Source organism: Gymnoscopelus microlampas (genome assembly GCF_963454915.1).
Source record: "Gymnoscopelus microlampas genome assembly, chromosome: 9".
Taxonomy (NCBI): Eukaryota; Metazoa; Chordata; class Actinopteri; order Myctophiformes; family Myctophidae; genus Gymnoscopelus; species Gymnoscopelus microlampas.
The window spans coordinates 22,827,425-22,849,475 of record NC_139946.1 but is presented as its reverse complement, the minus strand read 5'-3'; the positions used below and the strand labels follow the sequence as shown (position 1 = coordinate 22,849,475).

Here is a 22,051-nt window from a genome sequence, read left to right as displayed (position 1 = left end):
TTTCATTTCCAAGTTTATCCAATCAGGATAGATAACTCAATCAGGATACAGAGTAAGAAATGAGCAGGCAAAATTGGAACTGGAACACTATACAAATGAAGCTTAAAATGGGTACTTTCTCCTGATTGGCTGAGATTTTGACACCTACCGAAAAATGTATTTTCTGTTTATTAAAGAGCTGGAGAGACGGGGAGACTCCTGTTGCTGAATAAACAGTCTATAGCAATGATTACTATCAGAATATAGTGCTTTAACCTTTTAACAAAATACTTTTAGTTTTAACTAAAAAATATCACTTACCCTACCTTTAATTAAAAGTAAAAAAGTTTTGGTATCAAAATATACTTAAAGTACAAAGTAGTAATTATGCAGAAAGTCTCATTTCACAAGTTTTCAAATGATGATGATTTCTCTGAGATGTAGTGGAGTAGAAGTACTAAAAATTGGAAATACTCCAGTAAAGTAAAAGTACCTCAAAATTGTACTTCAGTACAGTACTTGAGTAAATGTACTTAGTTACTTTACACCACTGCTGATCAATTTGTCTTCGTCTGCCATTGTAATCAGAGGCATGCTGTGTTATCTATTTTATGAAGTGATTACTGTAACAGTGGATTGAGGCTGCGCCTTCATACACAAACATGCGCAGTGTTGACAGTGTCGTATTTGGACAACTTCCTGCTCCCTTAACAAGCAGACAGTATCGCGATAGAGAGCCTGCCTGGAGGGCCTGCCTCTGGAATGCGAAACTAGCGTTTTAATCAACAGAAACCTCCTAATACACGTCAGTATATCAGCCTCAGGAACAGCCAGACAGCGCCCTGCTAAACTCTGGTATGGTGTGAGACAGCCTGAGATGCTAAACCCATGGTAAGTTGAATTGAGCCGTAGTGGTGGCTAACTTTAGCTTGGGCTAGCTGGCTAGATTGGCTAATCCATCAACTCCTAAACACTAAAAACAGTGACAGCTGACCAGCCAATATACAGGAGGAAGCTAAATGTTAGCTTTAGCTAAGTTAGCTGGCAGTCAGATCTCAGATGGTGAGTTAAGTTAATCACTTCTATTCTAGCCTGCTCCCATGTCTGTCTACTACAGTAGCTTGTAGCGTGGGAATGTATACCAGCAGCAACAGCAGGGGCAAAATGACTTGATCTGATTGTACCTTCTCATATGATCCATAGGCTAAGCTTCTGCTAACCTGCTGCTAGCGATGGCATGTCGTCGTTGCTTGGTGCAGCAGCAGCATTATGGCTAAACAAACAGATCACATTTGACAGACATTAGAATGACAGCGGCAATCTCAGCAATCGTATATTATTGAGGATTGTTGACAGTGTCACTGCAGTGTTGATTTGTGGCGTTTGATAAACTGTGTGTTCCTGTGCGGCTATGGGTTTGTTTTCTTTTGTTGACTGACTACATGATGATAGATCTTTTCTTGAAGACAGCATATAGACACGTTTAAAACACCTGTTTTAATAACCCCCTTTAATAACCACTGCCACATTGATAACTGACACTTTAGTATAGTCTGGATGGCAGGACTAACCATAGCACTGATGTAAGCATTTCATGACACTACTAGGGTTCCAGTATGATCTGTCTGTCTCGGTGTCTTCAGGGGATGAGAGGTCAGTTGGTGCAGCATTTGCAGCTGTGGGCTTGTTGACTCTCTGTCTGGGCTCAGGATGGCGCAGGGAGGCCCTCAGCTAGACTATCACATCCTGCAGGACCTCAAACAGCGCTTCCCTGAGATTCCAGAGGGAGTCGTCTCCCAGTGCCTTCTGCAGGTACACAGACACACAGTACACTTTTTAAGTGCAATGTATAGGTAGTTGCACGCCAAGTGTCGTGCACCGAACATAGCCGACCAAGCTTGTACATCTGCTATTTTTGTTGCACAACTCAGCGTGTAAGTATACTATACGTCAGGCATTGGTCTCTCGCTGCCTTTTACACACTGAGCCAAAGCTCTTATCCAGAACAATTTATAGGCCAATGAGTGAAGATGTTGATTTAACCTTCATTTCCTCAAAATGCCAACATCACAACTTTTCAGCAGCAAGGAGTCCAAGGGTCAAAACCACAGTGCCAAGACAAAGGAAGCAATAAATATTTCTGTCCCTATAGCATCTCTGTCTCACAGAGAAGCAGTCGGCACCATAACCTGTCAAGGCAGCTGTTGGAATAGAGAGTTGCTCTTTTGGTTGTGATATTTTGCCTATTGTATTCATCTGACTCTGGCAATCCAAGATTTTTCCTGTCCTTTCAGGTAGGCTTCATGGGAAGACCATTTGTAGACAGCCACATGAGCAATCTGTATGTAACACTCGCACTGGTATAAATCGTGTGACTGAGCCTGTGTCTGTCCCATCTCTCTCAGAACAACAATAACCTGGATCTCTGCTGCCGCCTGCTGGCTCAGGAGAGTCACAGATACCTCTATGGGGAGTTCCACCACAGTCCAGAAGAGGTGCGGCTGAGTCGGAACCACATGCTGCACATCAGTCTGGGACACTACCCACCCACAGAGCCAGGCAAGGCCAATGGAGGGGCAGCGGGCGGGGCTGGGCGCTCTCTTGTGCACAGCTCCAGTGATGGTCACATTGAACCGCAGCGGCCCAATTTCCCAGAGCCACTATCGGCCCCTGCCACCATGGCCCCCTCTCCGAGCTATAACCCCTTCTTTATGAACGATCAGAGCCGCTCTGCCAGCACGCCCACCCCTCCCCCCACCATGCAGGGCATGTCCCCCACCTACTGCCCCATCCCTCGCTACACTATGAACCCAATAACGGTAACCTTGTCCCAGAATATACCCAATGCACCCCAGGCCCTGCAAATCCCCCCCGGGCACTATGCCAACAGTGGAAACACCACCCTATACATTCGACCCTCACCCTCGCAGAGCCCGCAGCCGCCCCCCTGGCCTTCATCTGGGACGCCAGTTTATCAGCATCAGCAGTCCCCCTATAGCACTCCCACATACGGCTCCCCTTATAGCTCCCCCCAGCATCAGGTCCAGCCACAACATCAGGTCCAGCCACAGCATCAACCCCAACAGCCACAGCCACAGCCTCAGCACCAGCAGTATGTTTTCCACCCCATTAGCTCGCCAACCGTCCCCAGCATGCCCTACCACCACCAGCAACAGCCCCAGCAGCAGCCTCCCCTCTATAGGCCCTACCTCTCGACCAAGAGCTCCCTCAAAAACCAGATCGAGATCACCCTGGAGGGCCCGCGGCCACGCAGCAACTCCCCCGTGCACAGCGCCCATCCGCAGGGCACGCTCTATATGGCCTCCAGCCCCTCGCCAAGCTCGCCCTCAAGGGCCATCAGCATGAGCGGACCCCCGACTCCGGCAGCGTTCCACCCAGGCATGTACCTGCACCAGTGCCCGGCGCGGCCGCGGCCGTCCTCCTCGCCACAGCAGGGCCAGTCGGCCTACATCAAAATCAAGGTTTCCCCGGGAGGACAGGTGCAGAGGCCACTCAGCTCCCCGCCTGTGGCTGAGGCAGAATCCCTCCTCAACATAGTGGATCAGGGGGAGCACAACGCTGCCCCGCCTCCCATCCTTCCCATCTCCGCCCTGCCAGGGAATGTCGCAAGCCAGTTTCAGCGCATGCCACGGCGCTCCAGCTCGGGCTCTGATGACTATGCCTACACGCAAGGTAGGGCGTGAGTGTTTTCCCTTCCTCAGTCTTGTATGTGCGCGCGCATGTGTTTGTGTTCATTCTTGCTCTGCTAGCAGTGTTTTTCCATTGGGAGTCGTTCAGTTTGTGGTTGTGTCTACACACTGAGTATAAGATGAATCAATGCATGTGGACATCACACAGTAACACTGTATCACTGAAATAGGCTACATTCGCACAGGTTCTGATCTAATCATAGAAATACATGTATTGAACAGACTTTCCATTCATACCAACGCTTTGCTTCCATGTCAAACACAGAAGAGGAATTAATCAACCCATGGCGATGCGTTTGTTTAATGCTGTATGTTGGTTATAGTATCCATAGCAATAAGTAGTTGGCTGTGAATATGGAAGTAGGGCACTAAAGATCTATCGTCCTGCAGGATCTAATTGGTGGTGCTGTTTTGCCTTAGGTTTTAAGTGGAAACCTTGGATGTCGGGAAACAGGGTTGCATTGTAAAGTGGTGCTTTCCTGTCATGGATATTACATTGAACTAGGAACACATCACATCCAGAAAGCTCAAGAAGGCTCAACAATAATTTTGTGTTTTCCCAGTCTGGACATTCAGGGACTCATTGTGTCGGTAGTTCCCAGATCATGCATATAGTATAATTCTTTATCTAGCTCCTACATTGTTGTAACTGTATCACGTGCCACAAATCAAAGTATTCTGGGACTAGACCATTGTCAAATGAAGGTACTCTCAGTTTAGATTAACATACAATGAGACTAATACTATACCAGTGTAGTGGTTCAACCAGAAGTCAAACCTAACCTTTTATATAGCGGCCTGAACCTCTCTAGTAATGTTAAACCCCCACAAAGGACCTATCTACATGTTACATAAACAAAAAACTCTACTTTGGGGTTCACGTCTAACTATCCTCCAGTGTTTCCCCAGTGATGTTTACCCTGAAACTGAAAAAACCCAACTTCCCATAATAACTCCACAATGAAACGAGGAAGTGCTGGTGAATTTACCATGCAAGGAAATGAAAACGGAAGGAAGTAACGCAATCCCAGTCAATTACAAAACTAACACAAATGTCCTTCCCTCCGTGATTACTCCACAAAACGCATAAGAATGCTTCCCCCTGCAGCCCATAAGTAGCCTACTCATAACCCGTTTCATAGAGAGGAGACGTGAGTGAACACTGAGACGATGGATCCGAAGCCATCAGACTTAGCATAGAGTTAAAACGCCATCATGGTCGATGATCGGCTACCACTATTTCTGGTAAGTTTCCTGCAGTCACTCATTTAAAATAAGCATACTCATGCCATGTAGCAGGGTTGAGCTCTACCAAGCAGGGCATGGAGCCATGCAACTGGCTGTTTCCAATGTGTGGATGGACGTGTGTCAGTATGGGCATGACTTGTAGTTCACCTGGGATCTTGTAGGGCAGGGGTCTTCAACAGGGGGTACGGGACCCCTGGGGGGTCCCCAGAGTTACTACAGCCAAATCTTTGTGTAATAGGATTTCTCTTTTTTTTTTACATTAACCACTGAACCCTAGAATCCCTATTAACCGAAAATAGCAGATCTTCAAGCTCACAACGCGGTTTGGTGAAGGGGAAAAAAAGAAAACAGACCAAGTATACGTTTTTTAAGTATTGAGAGTTTAAGTCGTTAATTGTCTGAAAATACACATTAACATGAATTCAAAATAACGCTACACATTGACAGTGCTGTCAAACAAGTCTATCTGCAACAAAATGTATACAACATGTAGTGGGGGTCCCTGCCTCATCTCTCTCTCAGCTAAGGGGTCCTTGGCCTGAAAAACATTGAAGACCCCTGGTGTAGGGTATGTTATAGTTCTATAATGTAACCTTTGAGCAGCTTTTCTGTATTGCAGGACTAGGGTATGTATGGGAAAACTGTGAAATTGTATTTTTCTACTTCCTGTTCAAACTTAAGCTATTGATGGGTAAGTAATAGATACTGTAGGTGTGTGGTTTGTAAATGAAGCCTATCTGCACAACATTAATACAGACATCGTTCAAATAGTATTTTAGCTGAGCAGAGTTTCTCTCCTTGAAATAGCATTAACCTATCCTAAGTTAGCCTATTCAATCAGCTGTTGTTTCGAAAACCATCTTGCAATTAAAGCGCAGTCCCTCAGGCTATTGGATACAGCTGATGGGGCTGCACCTCCCGGTATGGTAACAAAAACTATAATGAATGCCTTAAACATTTGACAAGATTTCCAGATCAGATATCGATGTACAGTATTTTCTCTTATTGCATTGTTTTTCTAAACATTACATGGATTCAGTGTGTTGTCATTTGGGATGTGAATGCTGGAATGGTATCCCTGCTGGGTATAGTAATATGTATGCAACAGACTAGATTGTTGATACAGTATTTTGAAAAATAATTTAGTGAATAACTCAGCCTTGGAAATTTGTTTTGCAGTTGCACAGACCTTCCCCTCATTGTGTATGATGGTCTACGTCTGTCTTGCCAAAATGGAAACGGAGATCGTTAGAAATGCTCACAAAAACTAACTATTCATCCACCTGTTTGTTTGTTTATGGCTGGAGGTGGTTCTGTTCCTCAGCATTATGCATATAGTGAACTGAGCTGTGAGGGGATATACATACTGATAAATGCTGTTAGACCTTTGGCCACGCTATAAAAAAAGACATTTAAGTGCAGGCTTTGCAGAAACATTTATTTATTTTCTCAGATATAATTACAGTAAATGAAGCCGGAAATCCTTCTAGAGACAACATCAAATTGCCCGTGGACCATTTAGTGACTAGCTACTGTAGCTGTTCTGTCAATTGGGTGGGGTGGTTCCTTGGGGGGGCTACTTGCAATTACTCGTGTAAAAAAAAGAACTGTGTAATTAACAGTTGAGCTAGCTACTAGTTAGTTAGCTTGATAGTTTGACATTTTCTTTATAATTACTTTTCCTCCAGTGTGATTTTGAAAAGCCTGCAGGAGCACCACTGCACTGGTGTATTGTGTTCTAGCATAGAAATAAGTGTATAGAACAGACATTTCTATTCGGAAATGATTGCCATAGTTCAGGTGTAAAGTCAGGTATAGGTCAAGTTGAGAGTAGGGGTGGGGACAAGAGGGTGAAGCTGGTTGGAGGGAAAATGAAAAAGAAGTCAGGACAAGGAAGCCTTAAGACAGACACCCTTCACACCAGTTATTGTGCTAAGTCAGCTAGTTCAGTTCCGACCTTATGTTGTTTTTGGCAACCTCCCAATTCCGTTACTAGCCTGTATTGTGAAGGCAGCAAAACCTGGTTCTCTCGTTAAACATCCGTGACGTTTTTTTTCCTGTTTCTTTCATTAAGTAAGCTAGTCAGCCGTGTAGTGTGGGACAAGAAGGTTCCTGGTTCAATCTCAGCAATTCTGGGCTGTGTGTGCGTGTGTTTTGACTGCACATGTATTTACCAAGGCTTTGGTGTGTGTGTCACCCATGCAGCCCTCCTGCTCCACCAGAGAGCCAGGATGGAGCGTCTCCTGAAGGAACTACTGCTGGAGAAACAGAAGCTGGAGCAGCTGAAGGCCGACGTCAACGACATGGAGTATGATGCTCTGCAGAGACGCTTCAGAAGAGTCAACTCCACCAGCCTCATCCCCCGGGTGAATACACACATACGCAGACACGCAGAAATATAAACTGTCGGGATGCACTGAACGTTAGGTGGACAAAATGACACATGCATGCCTCACGCTTTTCTCTCGAATGACAACCGTGGCTTAATTTAAACATTGAGGCACTGAACGTTAGGTGGACAAAATGATTTGGCCGGAAGTATAAAAACACATTTTCGTTGTTTGACCGAATGAGAAAAAAAAAACATGAATAATTAGACCGAAACAGAATGTTGTGATGATGACACTTGATAAGGCTACATTGTAAACAACAAATCTGTATAAAACAGCCACTCATGTTTACAAAGGCAAGGGGTCTGCCTCATAATGCAAGGGTCTCTCCCCACTACAAGTGGGGAGAGTCCCTCTAGTGTACACATGGGAGCGCTCTTGTATAAGCATATGGGAACCTAGGCACCAAAGAGAGAGTGCACCAAACAATCAGTGTAGCCATAGCACCTGGAGTGACATGTGTGCGTGTGCACTCACGTACACATAACACATCAGTTAGCAGTAGGGTAACGCCTAGCACGTACAATCGCATACTGTACATGCACAGTCAACATTGAAACTAATTGACACAGGTTACACATCGCTACTGAATCATACATGTCCTTGTCTTAACAAACAAGCCGGAAGAATGAGTAAACTTGGTTGTCTATTTATGTCTAACTGTAAGTGGTGTGTGTGCGTGTGCGTGTGCATGTGCTCGTGTGTGTGTGTGTGTGTGTGTGCGTGCATACATTGTTTGGTAGCCTGAAGAGATGACCCGATTGCGAGGTCTGAACAGACAGCTTCAGATTGATATCGACTGCACCCTGAAGGAGATGGATCTACTGCAGTCAGTACAAGGTACATATACACACAATCTCACACACTGGCCCCACAGGCGTGTGCCGGATCTTTATATCACGACATCTTGTAAGAGCTGAGCCCGGAAGTGGACAGTTTTAACAAGGTGATGGATGGGGCTTCATCAGACTGTCTCTCTGATATTTGCTTTTTGCTTTTATCTACAGGGAAGTTGTTTGACCCGAAAGCCATGAACAACTTCTATGATCACATTAAGCCGGGGCCGGTGATGCCGCCAAAGCCGGGAAAGAAAGGTGAGAGCTTTCTAAAGCCTAATTCATGTTTTGGTGAAATAGACGTAACTTATTTTCAACTAGAAAAAAAAGTTGACTCTTTTTGAAAATATGTGATTTTTGTTGCCAAAGCATAAATTATGCTTAACGCATCTGTAATGTTTTTTGTTTTGTTATGTCTGGGGGCATGCTGGTAGCTGACTAGGGTCGGGAAGTGAAACTCGATTCTATTAAGGAACTGCTATGGCATAGATATTCAACTGGCGGCCCGCGGGCCACGTGCGGCCCGCGAGGAGCTTCCTTGTGGCCCCTGGCCATATTCCAAAAAAAAAAAAAAAAAACATTTTTTTTTTTTTTTTTTTTTTTTTTTTTTTCATAATTATTATTTATTTTAACTTTGATTTATGTTATCAAAGTTAAAACAGTACAAATTATTTATCCTTCATTAGTTCTTGAAAGGCCATCTTTCATTGGAACTTAACTTAGAACCTTAAATAGAACCGAATTAGACCCGAAAAAAGGTTGATTTATATTGGTCAAATAGAACCGAATTAGACCCGAATTAGACCCGAAAAATTTTGCGCAAATTGTGTGCGCACATGCACATGCGCGCGCGTGCATTTGCGCTGTGTGGCCCCCGACTCCAAATTATTTTACAGTTGTGGCCCCCTGCCTAATCTAGTTGAATACCCCTGTGCTATGGAGTCTATCCACATTTGATAATTTCCCAGTTTAAGTTGAGAAGGAAAAACATTACCATTTTAGTTCAGTGTAAATGGGTAGGTTGTCGAGATTATAAAATAATAAAAGAAACAACGACAAAACTTGGGTTCACAAAATTGGGATGCACGGCATTTTCTATTGTCTGCAAACAAAAATTATAGAAAAAAGAAGAAGAATAAAAATAAACCAGACGATTAAGACAAACATTTTCCTTCCCTACACAGAATTGCATTGTTTCCCTCGCTAGATTCGATTCTTTGTAATACCTTTCATCAGTAGAGTTATTTGTGGTCATTTTTCTATTTGAAAGACCGAAGTGGCCGTGGTATGTCTATGTCAAATTCATTGGCGTGGAAACCAGATGAGGAACCTAGCTGGATTCCTGTGTCTGCCGACATTCAAGCTTAATTGCCTGATGGTTGAATGCATGCCTCACGCTTGTCTCTCGAATGACAACCGTGGTTTAATTTAACCATTGAGGTAATAGCATTCCAGTTGTCACTGTGGTATTTGACATAGCAAACTGATTAACACGTCCTTTTTTCATTTATTCATGATTGTCTAATAGGCTTTTGTTGAGTTATCGTAAGAAGAACGTAGAACAGAGATGGAACCTGTGGGACTTGAGGATATTGCACGTGGGCCCCCATAGAATTGGCATAGCACTAAGATTTTAATGATAATACCAAATAAATACCCTGACCTTTTCTTTAATATATAAAAAGGTTTTCAACGTGATACCGATACATAAGAACTTAAAATATACTACACTAGGTCCATTGATCCAAGCCGGAACACAATCGATCATTAAAATAAACATGAAAATGCACGCAGCCCAACTACCTGACCAGTGGTCAGATGGGTAGGCCCACGAATGCTTTTGAGATCCAGAAAAGGTTGGGAACCGGTGACATATAAAAATATAAATGATCCCTTCATATAAATGAATACACAATATATATCATAACAATACAAAGGGAGGTCTTTCTCTTTTTTTTCTTCATGTTTGTTCTTTTCGTTTTTTTCAGTAGTGCAGCAGGCCTCCAAGCCGGTGGTAGCACCCCAGAGGGACGAAGACTTCGAGGGCGCCCAGTGGAACTGTGAAAGCTGCACTTTCCTCAACCACCCTGCACTCAACCGCTGTGAACAGTGTGAGATGCCGCGCTGTACCTGAGCCTGGCGCTGTCTTGCATTGCACTGCTCCGTTCTGCACCTCCCCTGTCCCCCTACCCTGTCCCACCGGATAGAATATGTCCAGCCACCCTTTAACCCATTAAGACCGGGAACGCATCTGTTGTGTCATTTTTTGTTTATTTGGCTATTCAAAAATAGCAGATTTACAAGCTCATAGCACGTCACCGAGTGCCGCACTATGAGCTTGTAGATCTACTAATTTTGAAAATGTGTGCAAATCTTTGAATATATATACATTTTTAACTCAAATCTTTGAGTCTCAAGGTTTGAGAACCACTGATATGATGGCAACAGTTTCTTTTTTGTTTTTTTCAAAACAACTGTTAGGATTTAGAAGACATTTGTAGAATCCCCAGAAGCAAAGATTTGCACAAATGTTCACGATTTTTCAAAAATACGTGGCACTCGGTGCCGCGCTACAAGCTTGTATATCTGCTATTTTTGAATAGCCAAAGAAATCTTAAAATGACACAGATGCTTTCCCGAACTTCCCGGTCTTAATGGGTTAAATTCCTCACTTCCTCATTTCCCTTTTTAACAAGCTCCCTGCCCATGTCTAGAGAACCCTTTCCCCTCTGTTAATCTATGTATAAGCCCCTCCTACTTGCTGAGGAAGAGCCACTATGTCCCCCACACACCCTTACATCCCTGCTTCCTTCTACTTCTTGGAGGAACCTCCATGCACTTTGACCCGTTTCCATTGGCAAATGGCAACGCATTTCCAGGACAGAGGAACGCTGTTCCCATGATGATGCAAGTGGGAAATAAAAAAAAAAGGGAGTATTGAGCTGCAACCTGGACAGCGGGTGGGCGGGGCCTCAGAACAGTTTAAATGAACGAGAATCATGAAGTGGAGGGAGGAGGAACTTTGGTTTACCGAGCGAACATTCCATGCAGAATGAGTGACTGCCCTGTTTACACAACTGCGCCCATTCCTGAACTCAAAAAATGGAGGCACTTCCCCTCTTAACCAGGAACTGTTGATGAATTTCCCTCTTGACGGTGGGACCATGAATGCAATGGTAATGTAGGGTCTGACTAATACATTATGTAGACTGTACACTGTATCTAGCTCTGTATAAGAGCTCCTTTCATTGAATGAAGAACACTAAAGAGACTCGCGTATGAATATATTCCTGGTACTTTGATGCATATTATGCCACACTGTATTCTGAGTGTTCAAAAAGATGTTAATTTCCTGTGCAAATGCCTCAAGTTGCCGTAATTAATAAATGAGCTGAGTCTATGTGATTTGACCGAACACAGCCACCATGTTGTTTGTGTTTGAGATCATGTGTCATAATTCATGGAGGCTCCCTCAGCCCAAATGACAAGCGCAGGCTTTTGGTTTTACATTACATGTTTATTATGTTAGTAAACAAACCAATGGTCATCGAATACACAGCAGCAAATGGTGTGGAGACATAAACCTCCATCTCAGTCAGTCAGTCACTCATACCATGATCATCATGACAAGTGGAAACCTGGTGGTTTGACCCTTTAGTTGTTTTGGGGCTTTTTTTTTCTTTTCATTGTTTGCAAAAGGTTGATGTACCTTATGTACTTTTTTTTTTTTTACCTATCACTGTACATTTTCCCTTCATTTAACCCATCCTCCTAACTATTAGGGGTAGTGGGTAAGTGCTATTAATACACCACCCGGGAAGGAGTTAAGTTTAAGTGTCTTGCTCAGGGACACTTTGACACATAAGACTAGGCGAAACCGGGGTGTGAACTGGCGACCTTCTGATTACCAGACAGCCTCTCTACCCACTCAGCTACTGCTGCCCTAAAACTGGGACAAATGTGCAGAGCCTTCTGTCTGACAATGGCGCTTTCAAACATGCTCTATTCCATGATGTTACCTGCCATGACAAGCCAGTGCCACAGTCCTCAGGTTTAAAACTTTCCAGGTCCCAGTTGTCATGAATCCACTGTCACTCATAATACTACACGCACGCGCACACACACAGCGAAAGTTGCACATGCATTACCTAGTCTATTAAGGATGTTTAACCACTTAAACCCTATATACTTTGCTATCCCAGGGTCGTGTATCCTTGGCTTAGCCCGCTCCTTTTTTCACTCTACACATCAAACCTCTTGGCTGAAAAGAGCTAATCTACAAGCTCACAATTTGTTGCTGTGTGTTATGACCTTGTAGATTGGCTATTTTTGCTGAATGATCGCCTCTTGCGACATGCCCAGAATGGAGACACCTAGGGTTTAAGGGGTTTAAACACATCTACTTTAACTTGGGTAAACCACTATAATGTGCTATACATTCTCTGCTGGGCTCTACTGTATATTCCAGATGGTGCCTGCTGCATTAAAAGCCTTCTACAGAACAAGCCCATTTTCCCACAGAGTGAAGAGATAGGAGGCATCACATGGTGGAGGTGTGTGGAAGCACATGACTGCATGGTGATAGGAGACAGTCTCAAGTATGTGCCCATGTACACTCAACAGAACTGATCATTTGCCCTCTTCCCAGTCTACATGCGTCATTTGTGATTGTGAATAATACTTGGAAGTAATGCGCAAGCTGTAAATAGAATACTTACATATCATACAACTGCTTTTTGTTTTTGTTGAATCAATTAGCAGGTATAGCTTGGGGTTATGATGCAGGGTTCAGTGACTAGGCCGAGGTTTTATCACTGTGTGTGTGTGTGTGTGTGTGTGTGTGTCTGTGTCTGTGTCTGTGTCTGTGTGTGTGTGTGTGTGTGCGCGCGCGCGCGTGTGATGGAATCTATGCTATTCATTAATCAGTCAGTCACATGTTCCTCAGAACTTGGCTGTGGAATTTTCACAGTATGACAATAAAAAGTCACTTGGCCAATGCACAGGGGGGCCTGTTTTTATTGTCTTATATGTGGTTTCCATTTGTTGTATTGACCAGTATTTCTGTCCCTTATTGTGTCTAAATGATTAAGCAATGAGACAATACAACCGGTTCAACACAGAACCTTGTTGGATTCCGGACATTCCTCAAACCAGTACATATTAACATAATAGGAGGAAGGCGAAGCCAAATTTCTAATGTTTCTCCAGGGGAACGTACACCGTTTGGCATTTCCTTGGGCGTACCCATGCTTCGATGGCTCATTCACGGTGTCATCCTCAGGATGTCACTTCAATAGGATCGCTTCCTGTCTAGATCCCTCTGCTCCCTGGTTGGTCATGGTCACTGTTCATCTATATGCGCCCTTCCTGCTATGATTGGTCAGTGAGTCCACCAACAGTCTCATCCCTGCATGAGTTCCTCCAAATCCATCTGTTCCCTCAGGATTCTTGTGCCAAGAAACAAGACCCACTGGAGTTCTGTTTTAAAGAAACTGCAGGCTTTTTGGATTGGTGGCATTCTTTCGAGGATTTGACTCATTGGTTGTGGAATTCCATTACAGTTTGTAATCTTGCTGCTAGCACTAAAGGCTTGGGGCTCCTGTCCAATATGTGCGGAGACTCTGAGAGCCTTCAAGTCACTAAGCTCACAGTATCGTGTGGGAGAGCTCCCTTTCCAGTTTTAAGTGAAACTGCCCACAGAGATTGTGCAATATAGCAGTGATCTGAACCTAACAATAAGGGGTTTGTTTTTGTTCAGTCTTACAGAAACAATATGTGCTTGACTGACTATGTTGATTGAGGTTTTCACTTCCGCAATAATAAAACTCCCAAACTGTAATCGCAGAGGGGGGAGGGGGGATACGAGTCCCAGAGTTCTCCTCTAGTCTCCCAGACTCTAGTAGTAGTCTTCGTAGTTCTTGGGGTTGAGGCAGTAAAGGATGGCTCCTCCGAAGGAGAAGATGGTGGACCCCCAGGCCAGGCCGTACCCCCAGTTGAACTCATGGTACACCCTCAGATGGACTGTCTCGATGAACTTGATGGGGAAGAGTACCAGGCTGCAGACCTGTAACACCACTGTATGCAGGAGGAGAGTGGTTAGGCTAAAAAGTCAATTATCAGGTGAAATTATTTTGTGCTGGAGTTTAAAGGGGGTATAATTTTTTCTCCCTCTCTCTCTCTTCGTTTGTTAAAATAAGTGTTAAATATCTCTATAATCCGATAGTAATCATTGCTATAGAGTGTTTGTTCAGTAACAGGGATCTCCCTGTCTCTATTTTCAGGTCGGGATACCAATTTCATCCAATTAAGAGTGAGAATTCATGCAGGATACAGCATAAACAAGTTAAATTGTAAGTGATTAAACTAAATATGAGCAGACAAAATTGGAATTGGAACACTATACAATTTAAGCAGAAACATTGATTCTCTCTCCTGATTGAATGAAATTGGTGACCCAAACCCACCCGAAAATGTAATTTCTGTTTATTAGATAGCTGGAGAGACGGGGAGACCCAAGCAATGATCACTATCAGAATATAGAGCTTTCACTTAAAACATTAATACAAAATCACACATTCACATCTGAGAACATGAAAATTGGGGAAAGCGCACACTGTTTTTCACACTGAGCGTGTGAAAAACTGTTTTCACAGAGTAAATTAATACTTTAAATCAAGCACCCACTTTGACAGTAGAATTAAACTCTACTATGCTGATAATGCAGAATTGCAAAACTGCTCCATATATCTGATGATGTGAAAAAACAATTTTTGATTATATAATCTTTTTTACTTTTTCAACCTAATTTCCAACGTAGTGACCTTCTATCTTAAGCTGACATGAAAAATAAGTAAAAACAGAATTCTGTTTGTGTGTGTGTGTGTGTGTGTGTGTGTGTGTGTGTGTGTGTGTGTTTACCTGCAGCGAACAGCATCACGGCCACAGGCTTGTAGCAGCGGCTCCTGCATCGAGAACACAGGGAGGCCAGCGCCACTATGAAGGACAGCAAAATGAGGACTGCTCCCCCCAGTAACAGGGCCAGCGTGGCTATCTGCCAGTCTGGGAACATACAGAACATACGGTACACGCACACGCACACGCACACACACACACACACACACACACACACACACACACACACACACACACACACACACACACACACACACAAGGCATGAAATCACACAATCAGATAGGGACACTGGAAGCTAAAACAAAAGGGACTCTCTAACGCAGTGGTTCTCAAAGTGGGGTCCGGGAAACCCTGCGGGTCTTTGGGGGGGTTCCTGGCAAAATGAGGATCCGTTTATTTTTCGCAGATCCACAAGCAACACGTCTCATCGCGACACGTTGAGAGCTTGCAGATCGGCTTTCTTCATGTCAAGATGGGGATCCTCAGCTCAAGGACCCCATCTCCTTTTATGGGGGACCTCCAAATATCAATTTGGGGGTCCTTGACATGAGAACCTCTGCTTTAAAAGAGCCCAGTCTACTGTGTTGACAGGAGGGAGGGGGGCCGAGGGGTGGGAAGTGATAGATGAGGTGGTATAGAAAGTGTGTGTGTGTGTGTGTGTGTGTGTGTGTGTGTGTGTGTGTGTGTGTGTGTGTGTGTGTGTGTGTGTGTGTGTGTGTGTGTGTGTGTGTGTGTGTGTGTGTGTGTGTGTGAGAGAAAAGAGAGAGAGAGAGAGAGAGAGAGAGAGGGGGGGGGGCTAGAGTGTGAGTGATGGCAAGAGACTGAAGCAGGGGTTTCTGAGATAGACAGAGAGGCAGTAAAATAGGTCAGACTCAGAGTAGGGCTGGGCGATATCACTTAAAAAAATAACACGATTAAAAAAGTGAAAATTGCAGGTCTACAAGGCAAGCTCACAACACATATTTTGAACTTGTACATCAGTTGTTTTCACTATTTTTGAACGCCACTCATTAGACAACAAAGTATAATCCAGGGCATAAGTGGTTAATCAGACTAATCGATTCAGTCAATTATACAAAAAATATTAGAAGTTTTTTTGTGATATTCGGGGGAAAACCCTGCTTTTGATTATAAGATTATGTTGTTTAGGAGGTTCAACATTTTGATTTTGATATATTTTCGGTTAATTGCCCAGGCCTAGGTCAGAGGGTACGCTGGTGAGAGGCACAGTAACATAAGCCTGCTAAGTCTCACAGAGATGCCTGCTGCTCACACAGTCAGACACCCAGAAGAATGACCGCCCCCCCCCCATGATAACAAGCTCTGTGATGAGTTACTGCAGCAAGCTATTTGTGGCTTCTGTGATAATAAGGAGAGGCTGAAGCAATTCCTCATAAACATATTCTGAGAAGCTGGCAACAGCTCACAATGTTTCTGATGTGAGCCACTGGGGAGGGGATTGGGGGGGGGGGGGGTTGGGGTCATGGCGAATGGCTGAAGAATGTGAACCATGCGGTGAATAGCACTCAGCCCAGCGTGGCAGATACAAGCTAAAAAGAAGCAAATTGCACACATGCATGGGCTTACACACACACTTGTGTGTGCACCCACACAATCACACACAGTACCTCAGTACTCATTTATCTCTGAGACTAGTTCTACGTTGTAGAACAGATCTTCTATTTTAGAAGTTAAAAAATCTTTAACAATGTTTTTTATATTGTCACAATACAATATTATCCTCAAAATCATAGCGGTAGTTGGTAAAAAATATAGTAATATTAGATTTTGTCCATATCACAGATCTGCGAGAGTAAACATGTTTACACTCTCTGGGTTCAAATAACAGGATTTTTTACTGTGCAGTGTGCACATGGCTCAGAGGCTCACTAATGAGTCCCAGTGCAGCAGAACAGCGATGTGATTCTACGCGGTGACTCGGATAACGGGTAACCCTCCCTCGTGTCTGATGCCAGGTCAGCAACATTCTCAGCATTTCATTCAGAAGTACTCGAAAAAACACTCGACCACAGCACACGGACTGGAAATAGCTGTCTAGTCGCTCTGACCCTCCCTCTCCATCTCCATCTCCCTCTCTCTCTCCATCCTCCCTGGAATGTCAGCAGGGAAATTAAATACGGGCAGAAAAGTGGAGGACCGGACAACCGGAAATTTGCTACTTAACGTATATATATATATATATATATATATATATATATATATATATATACACTATATATATATATACTATATACTATATACATATATATATATATATATATATATATATATATATATATATATATATATATATATATATATATATATATATATATATATATATATATATATATCAGCGTCATTGTCAACAAGAGGAAAAAAAACAAATGCAATTTGGAATTGAGTATTTTAACTAGTGGTGATGGGATCAATGAAGACAGAGCCTATGCTCGGTTAATTGGAGTGAGCACAAGAAATCAATATGCTGACGGCAAAACTGCTTAGTTGGAAACTGACCTAACAGCGTAAGGTAAACCAGGGAGGGACTGCTGAGAGAAGTATAGGACACTGTTGAGAGATTAAGCTCCTAGCTCAGGGCTGTGCTGGAAACAGGAGGCCTATATGTAAACAGACAGGGGATGTTATGATGAGGTATTTGATTACACGGGAGGAAATAATTTAGTACAGTTGGACAACAATAAATAACTCCAAAGCTGAAAGGGGGATTGGTCCATCATATGGCTGATTCCAGCTTTGTAGAGCGGGTGGAAAAGTTCACGTCCCAATTATTTCCTCGAGTCAGAACTTGTTTAATGTCCTTTTCAGTTTATTCTTGTAAAATATACAGTAGAATATTGTCCATTATTGGGCCCAGGAACAAGACTAAGCGTTGCCAAGAATATTTCCTCTCTAGTGAGGCAGAAAATCATTAAAACATCCTCCAGCGGGGAGAAAGTGACAGAACGTAAGCTGCTTAAAGTACAGTCCCCACTCATGTTGGAGGGAAACTATATTTCGGGGGCCTAGCGTCTCAAACATAAACAAACATCAACTTCATTTGACCAAATAAGGCATAGGATTTAGGGTATAAAAATGGCCCCTTGTCACCACAGGATGTTGGAAGGAGACCACAAAAAGCAGAGCTCCCGTTCTACCCTTCGGTCTCCAGCTTCAACAACAAGAAGGCAACCTCACAGAACGACCCTGGCCCTGACTTTCTCTTTCGTAACCTCACTGGCTGCTTCTCAGAGTGGGGGCAAGACACTTGACCCATCTCCCTCCATTCCCATCCTTCAAATTACTTCTCCTTCTGGTTGAGTTTGTTGCTTTTGTACCAATTACTCTGCGGAGAGAAGAGATTGCACAAGGGCAACTGCAATGTCTTATCGGCACGTCTCACTAAAACAGCAGCACGCACAAAGACATCTCATCTCCGCAGATTTGGGACAAGCCCTGTATGCTGTGTGAGATATACAGTATAGCCAGAGTGGCAGTGCCTGAAGGGCAGGAAGTAGGATAGGACAGGATATCACTTTATTAATCCCCCAGTGGCAAAAATACTAATCTGAGCCCAGTGTGATAAGAGATGGAAAAGCAAGATACAGTATGTGAGATCCAATCTGAGCATTACTTATGACCCCCTCTGCATTTAAGGGGCTGTCAAAGCTGTTAATCAAAAATCCTTTGGAGGCTTTTGTCTGAAACAATGCTGGAGGATCTGTGTCATCAAAGACGACCCCCCCCCATCTCTCTCTCCAATTTCTCAGTTTTCTGCCTTTCTACACAGCAACTTTTTGTAATAAATGACCTATAAAGGGTTGATTTTTACACCAAGATGAAAGATTTAGCTGTGCATGTTACAGTTGTGTCTCTGTCTGACTCTTGTGCTCTCTCACCTGCCTTTCAGTCTGTCTATGTGTTTCTCATCTGTCTGCCTTTCAGTCTATGTGTTTCTCATCTCTCTGCCTTTCAGTCTGTCTATGTGTTTCTCATCTCTGCCTTTCAGTCTCTCAGTCCCTCTCACCCATCATCACTGCACATACAGTACTGGAATCAGAGAGGGCTCACTCACACACTCGTTCCACATTCGTGTCCTCCCCTCTCACTGACCTGGTATCAGCGGCAAATGTTCTTGCATGAATGTTCCAAATTCCTGGGACTAACATCAGCTCTGTATATTATACACTACTTGTGTGTGTCCATGCGTTTGTGTGTGTGCCGTGCATGTGACTGAATCGCCTGTGTACTACTGTATGTGTGAATGTTTGTGATTGATTGTGTGAATGTGTGTATGACTCTCATTTATATACTGTATCCTTATTTACATTGCATAATAGGCCTTTCATGTTTTCTCTGACATACACGAAGTAAACAAGGTCAGGACATCGCCCCTAGCTGCCAGAAGGGGTTCCAAACTAACAGGATTTATTTAATCCCAGGAGCATGACACTGAGAAAATATTGAGTGTAGAAACTGATTACTGGGATTCAAATCAATAAGCCTAGGCAAGCACAAGCCGGAGGAAATTGGCAGTTTGCTGTGTTCATTTACTGCGGTATGCTTCTGTCGCTACTGCTGAGTGCTGACACGGAGACTACATGTCTTTATATGGCACCAGGCTGCACTTTGTCTACTCTGACAGGAGAGGCCTGGAGCCAGTATGACCCCAGTGTTACTCATCCCTCAGACAGAAAGAAAACATTTTGTCAGCTGAACAGAAACAGTTATTCACTGCCCAGCACACAGGACTCTTGTCACGGCCAGCATCAGAGAGACACAAATCGAAGCGTCTGTAATCGAAGCAACAGAATGCTTCCAGGGAAGCTTCCGTGTGGACTCCATAAGTTTCCCTTTTTAAAGGGAAAAACAGCGTTGCTAGAATGCGCTACTTGTTTCCCTGGTTACTAATCTCCCGGCATTTGGATCTCTGGGGTGCTTGCCTCTCAAAGTTTCCCTCACTCCTTGGCCGGTGGAGGAACCTATACAAAGGCTCATTTTGAGAGCAACAAAGGGCAGAATGAAACCCCAGCTGGACCGCTCCTAGCCAGGCAACATTCCCACATCATTCAGCGGTGCACTGGGCAAATGTTTTGGAACAAAAAGGTTAACTAAAGAAAACCAAAAGGTGGCTTATTCAGACTTTGATGACGGAGCAGTTCAAGAATAAACTTTTATAGACCATTATTTTCCACCTAGAGATGAATACAGTGCCCATTGTTCCAAGTCTCCACATAACCTTTGAAAGTGTTACTTTTGCTGTTAAATTGCGCCATGCTAATTAAGAAAGTAGCCTACTTAACGGTTAAGGACCCATTGCTTGGTAATGAAGTGACTGACCGATACACCATGCAGGGCACTATCTGTGTGCAGAGATCCTTTGTTATCACTGAAGCTCTATGCATCTGCCGAGGATTTAAATGTGAATGTGGGGTGTCTGTTCTACGCGGCGATGGTCCCTAAATATGAACACAATTACATTTCGAACTCATATATCGATCCTTTAAAAAATGCAAGAAAAACATAGTGGACTTTACAAAGTGTGATATATCACAGTTCGAAAGGGGATCTCTGACAATAAAATCAAAGAAAAAGGTCCCACACACACTGTTTGGAACTTGCAAACAAAAAGTGCTCTTTATTGAATCGACCTTTCTCGTTATACCTTCATCAGGACAGACAAAATGATATAGGCTATCACAGTAAAATGTGAATTTATCCATTTGCAGCACCGAGAGTGTAACCTACACAAATGTAACCAAATGGACCCGTAAGGTTCCTCTGAGAAAGTAATACAAATGAATGAGATGAACAGAAACTTAAGCGGCTCATTCAATTGACACAAACGGGGGTCTCACTCTCACCAGATGCCAGCGGGGACTTGCAGGACCACTCCACGGAGCTGACGGGCTTCCAGCAGGTCGCCCACAGAGACTGGTAGTACTGGTCGTCCGCCGTGACCCAGGCGGGACTGACCACGGCGCCCACGTCCAGGCACAGGGCGAGGAACACGCACATCGTCCCCACCAACTTCAGGGGCGTCAGCGCCGAGACGCGCACCTCGTCCTCGGTACCACTCACGTCGGATGAGGCCATGGTGTTTGGCGGTACACGGGCTTCCCGATGCGATGACTACATCAGTCTTCTTCTTCCCTCCGTGAGATGATGTGGAGTTCTGATTCTAAAGTCCAGCGAAGTATTTCGTGTTGTTCTTGTTCTCCCCCCGGGATCCGTGTCGTGTAGTCTACTCGTAGCGGGATGGGGAGCCAGATCAGTCAATTTTCTAAGGTCGTCAAGGTAAACCTACATGAGTATGTAACTTCCGGTTGGTGGTCTTCATAATAAGAGCTAGGATGACTAATTAAGATGTAACATATTAATATGTTACAGTTTTCTTGATGAATAACAGCAATCGGTTGAGGCAGGCAATGGATTTTACGGATTTTATGGATTTATTTATTTCAAATCAAAAATAGTCAAAAAGAAAAATGCCAAATTTAGGCCATTTTGTTTGCACACCTGTGCAAACAGTTCTTGCCCTGATAAAGGCCAGTTCCCCGAAACGCGTCAGGTTTTTCTTCTTTCCTCACCACCACCCCAGCAATTGGCTATATTCCCATTTTTAAGTAACACTTATTGTAATCCGCCATACTTAATAATAATATTTATTCTTCCCGCAAAATTTGTCCCGCAATGGCGCCTGCACGGTTGACAAACCCCCCACAACACCAAAACCTGCGGCTCGGCCCAGTCGGCCGGGACAAGTGTGCAATTCAATTTATTGCTGTTATGTATTACCACGGCGATGTAATGCGCAAGAAACGCCGCCAAAAAAAAGCCTTTGACTTTCAATGGGCCCAAAAAGAAAACATCAGAAAACATCACCTCACTTATTGGAGCCACATTACTCTGGCATGCTGTTAAGTAGAAACATGATTTAAACGTTAAACAGCACACAATAACAGGGACTTTATCGAG

The 22,051-nt window shown here is 43.8% G+C and overlaps 2 protein-coding genes across 6 annotated transcripts; one reads left to right on the top strand and one right to left on the bottom strand.

Moving 5' to 3' along the window:
• The first annotated feature begins 690 nt into the window (after positions 1–690).
• Positions 691–11,563, top strand: tab3 (TGF-beta activated kinase 1 (MAP3K7) binding protein 3). Of its 5 annotated transcripts, none has more exons than XM_084067684.1 (7): positions 691–870; positions 1,623–1,791; positions 2,385–3,672; positions 7,143–7,303; positions 8,071–8,167; positions 8,335–8,421; positions 10,152–11,563. In XM_084067684.1, exons 2-7 carry the CDS (start codon positions 1,690–1,692, stop codon positions 10,295–10,297), a joined length of 1,881 nt encoding a protein of 626 aa, XP_083923810.1. In that variant the 5' UTR covers positions 691–870; positions 1,623–1,689; the 3' UTR covers positions 10,298–11,563. The 5 variants fall into 5 exon arrangements, 4 of the variants coding, with proteins under 4 accessions (XP_083923810.1, XP_083923811.1, XP_083923813.1 ...); XM_084067685.1 differs by having other exon boundaries at positions 1,587–1,791; XM_084067686.1 differs by lacking the exon at positions 691–870 and adding an exon at positions 956–1,041.
• On the bottom strand, positions 10,849–21,303 carry tmem47 (transmembrane protein 47). The gene is made up of 3 exons (XM_084067688.1): positions 20,938–21,303; positions 15,082–15,222; positions 10,849–14,238 (listed from the first exon to the last, which is right to left on the bottom strand). The coding sequence occupies exons 1-3, from the start codon at positions 21,167–21,169 to the stop codon at positions 14,060–14,062; spliced, it is 552 nt and encodes a 183-aa protein (XP_083923814.1). The 5' UTR covers positions 21,170–21,303; the 3' UTR covers positions 10,849–14,059.
• Between the last annotated feature and the right edge of the window lie 748 nt (positions 21,304–22,051).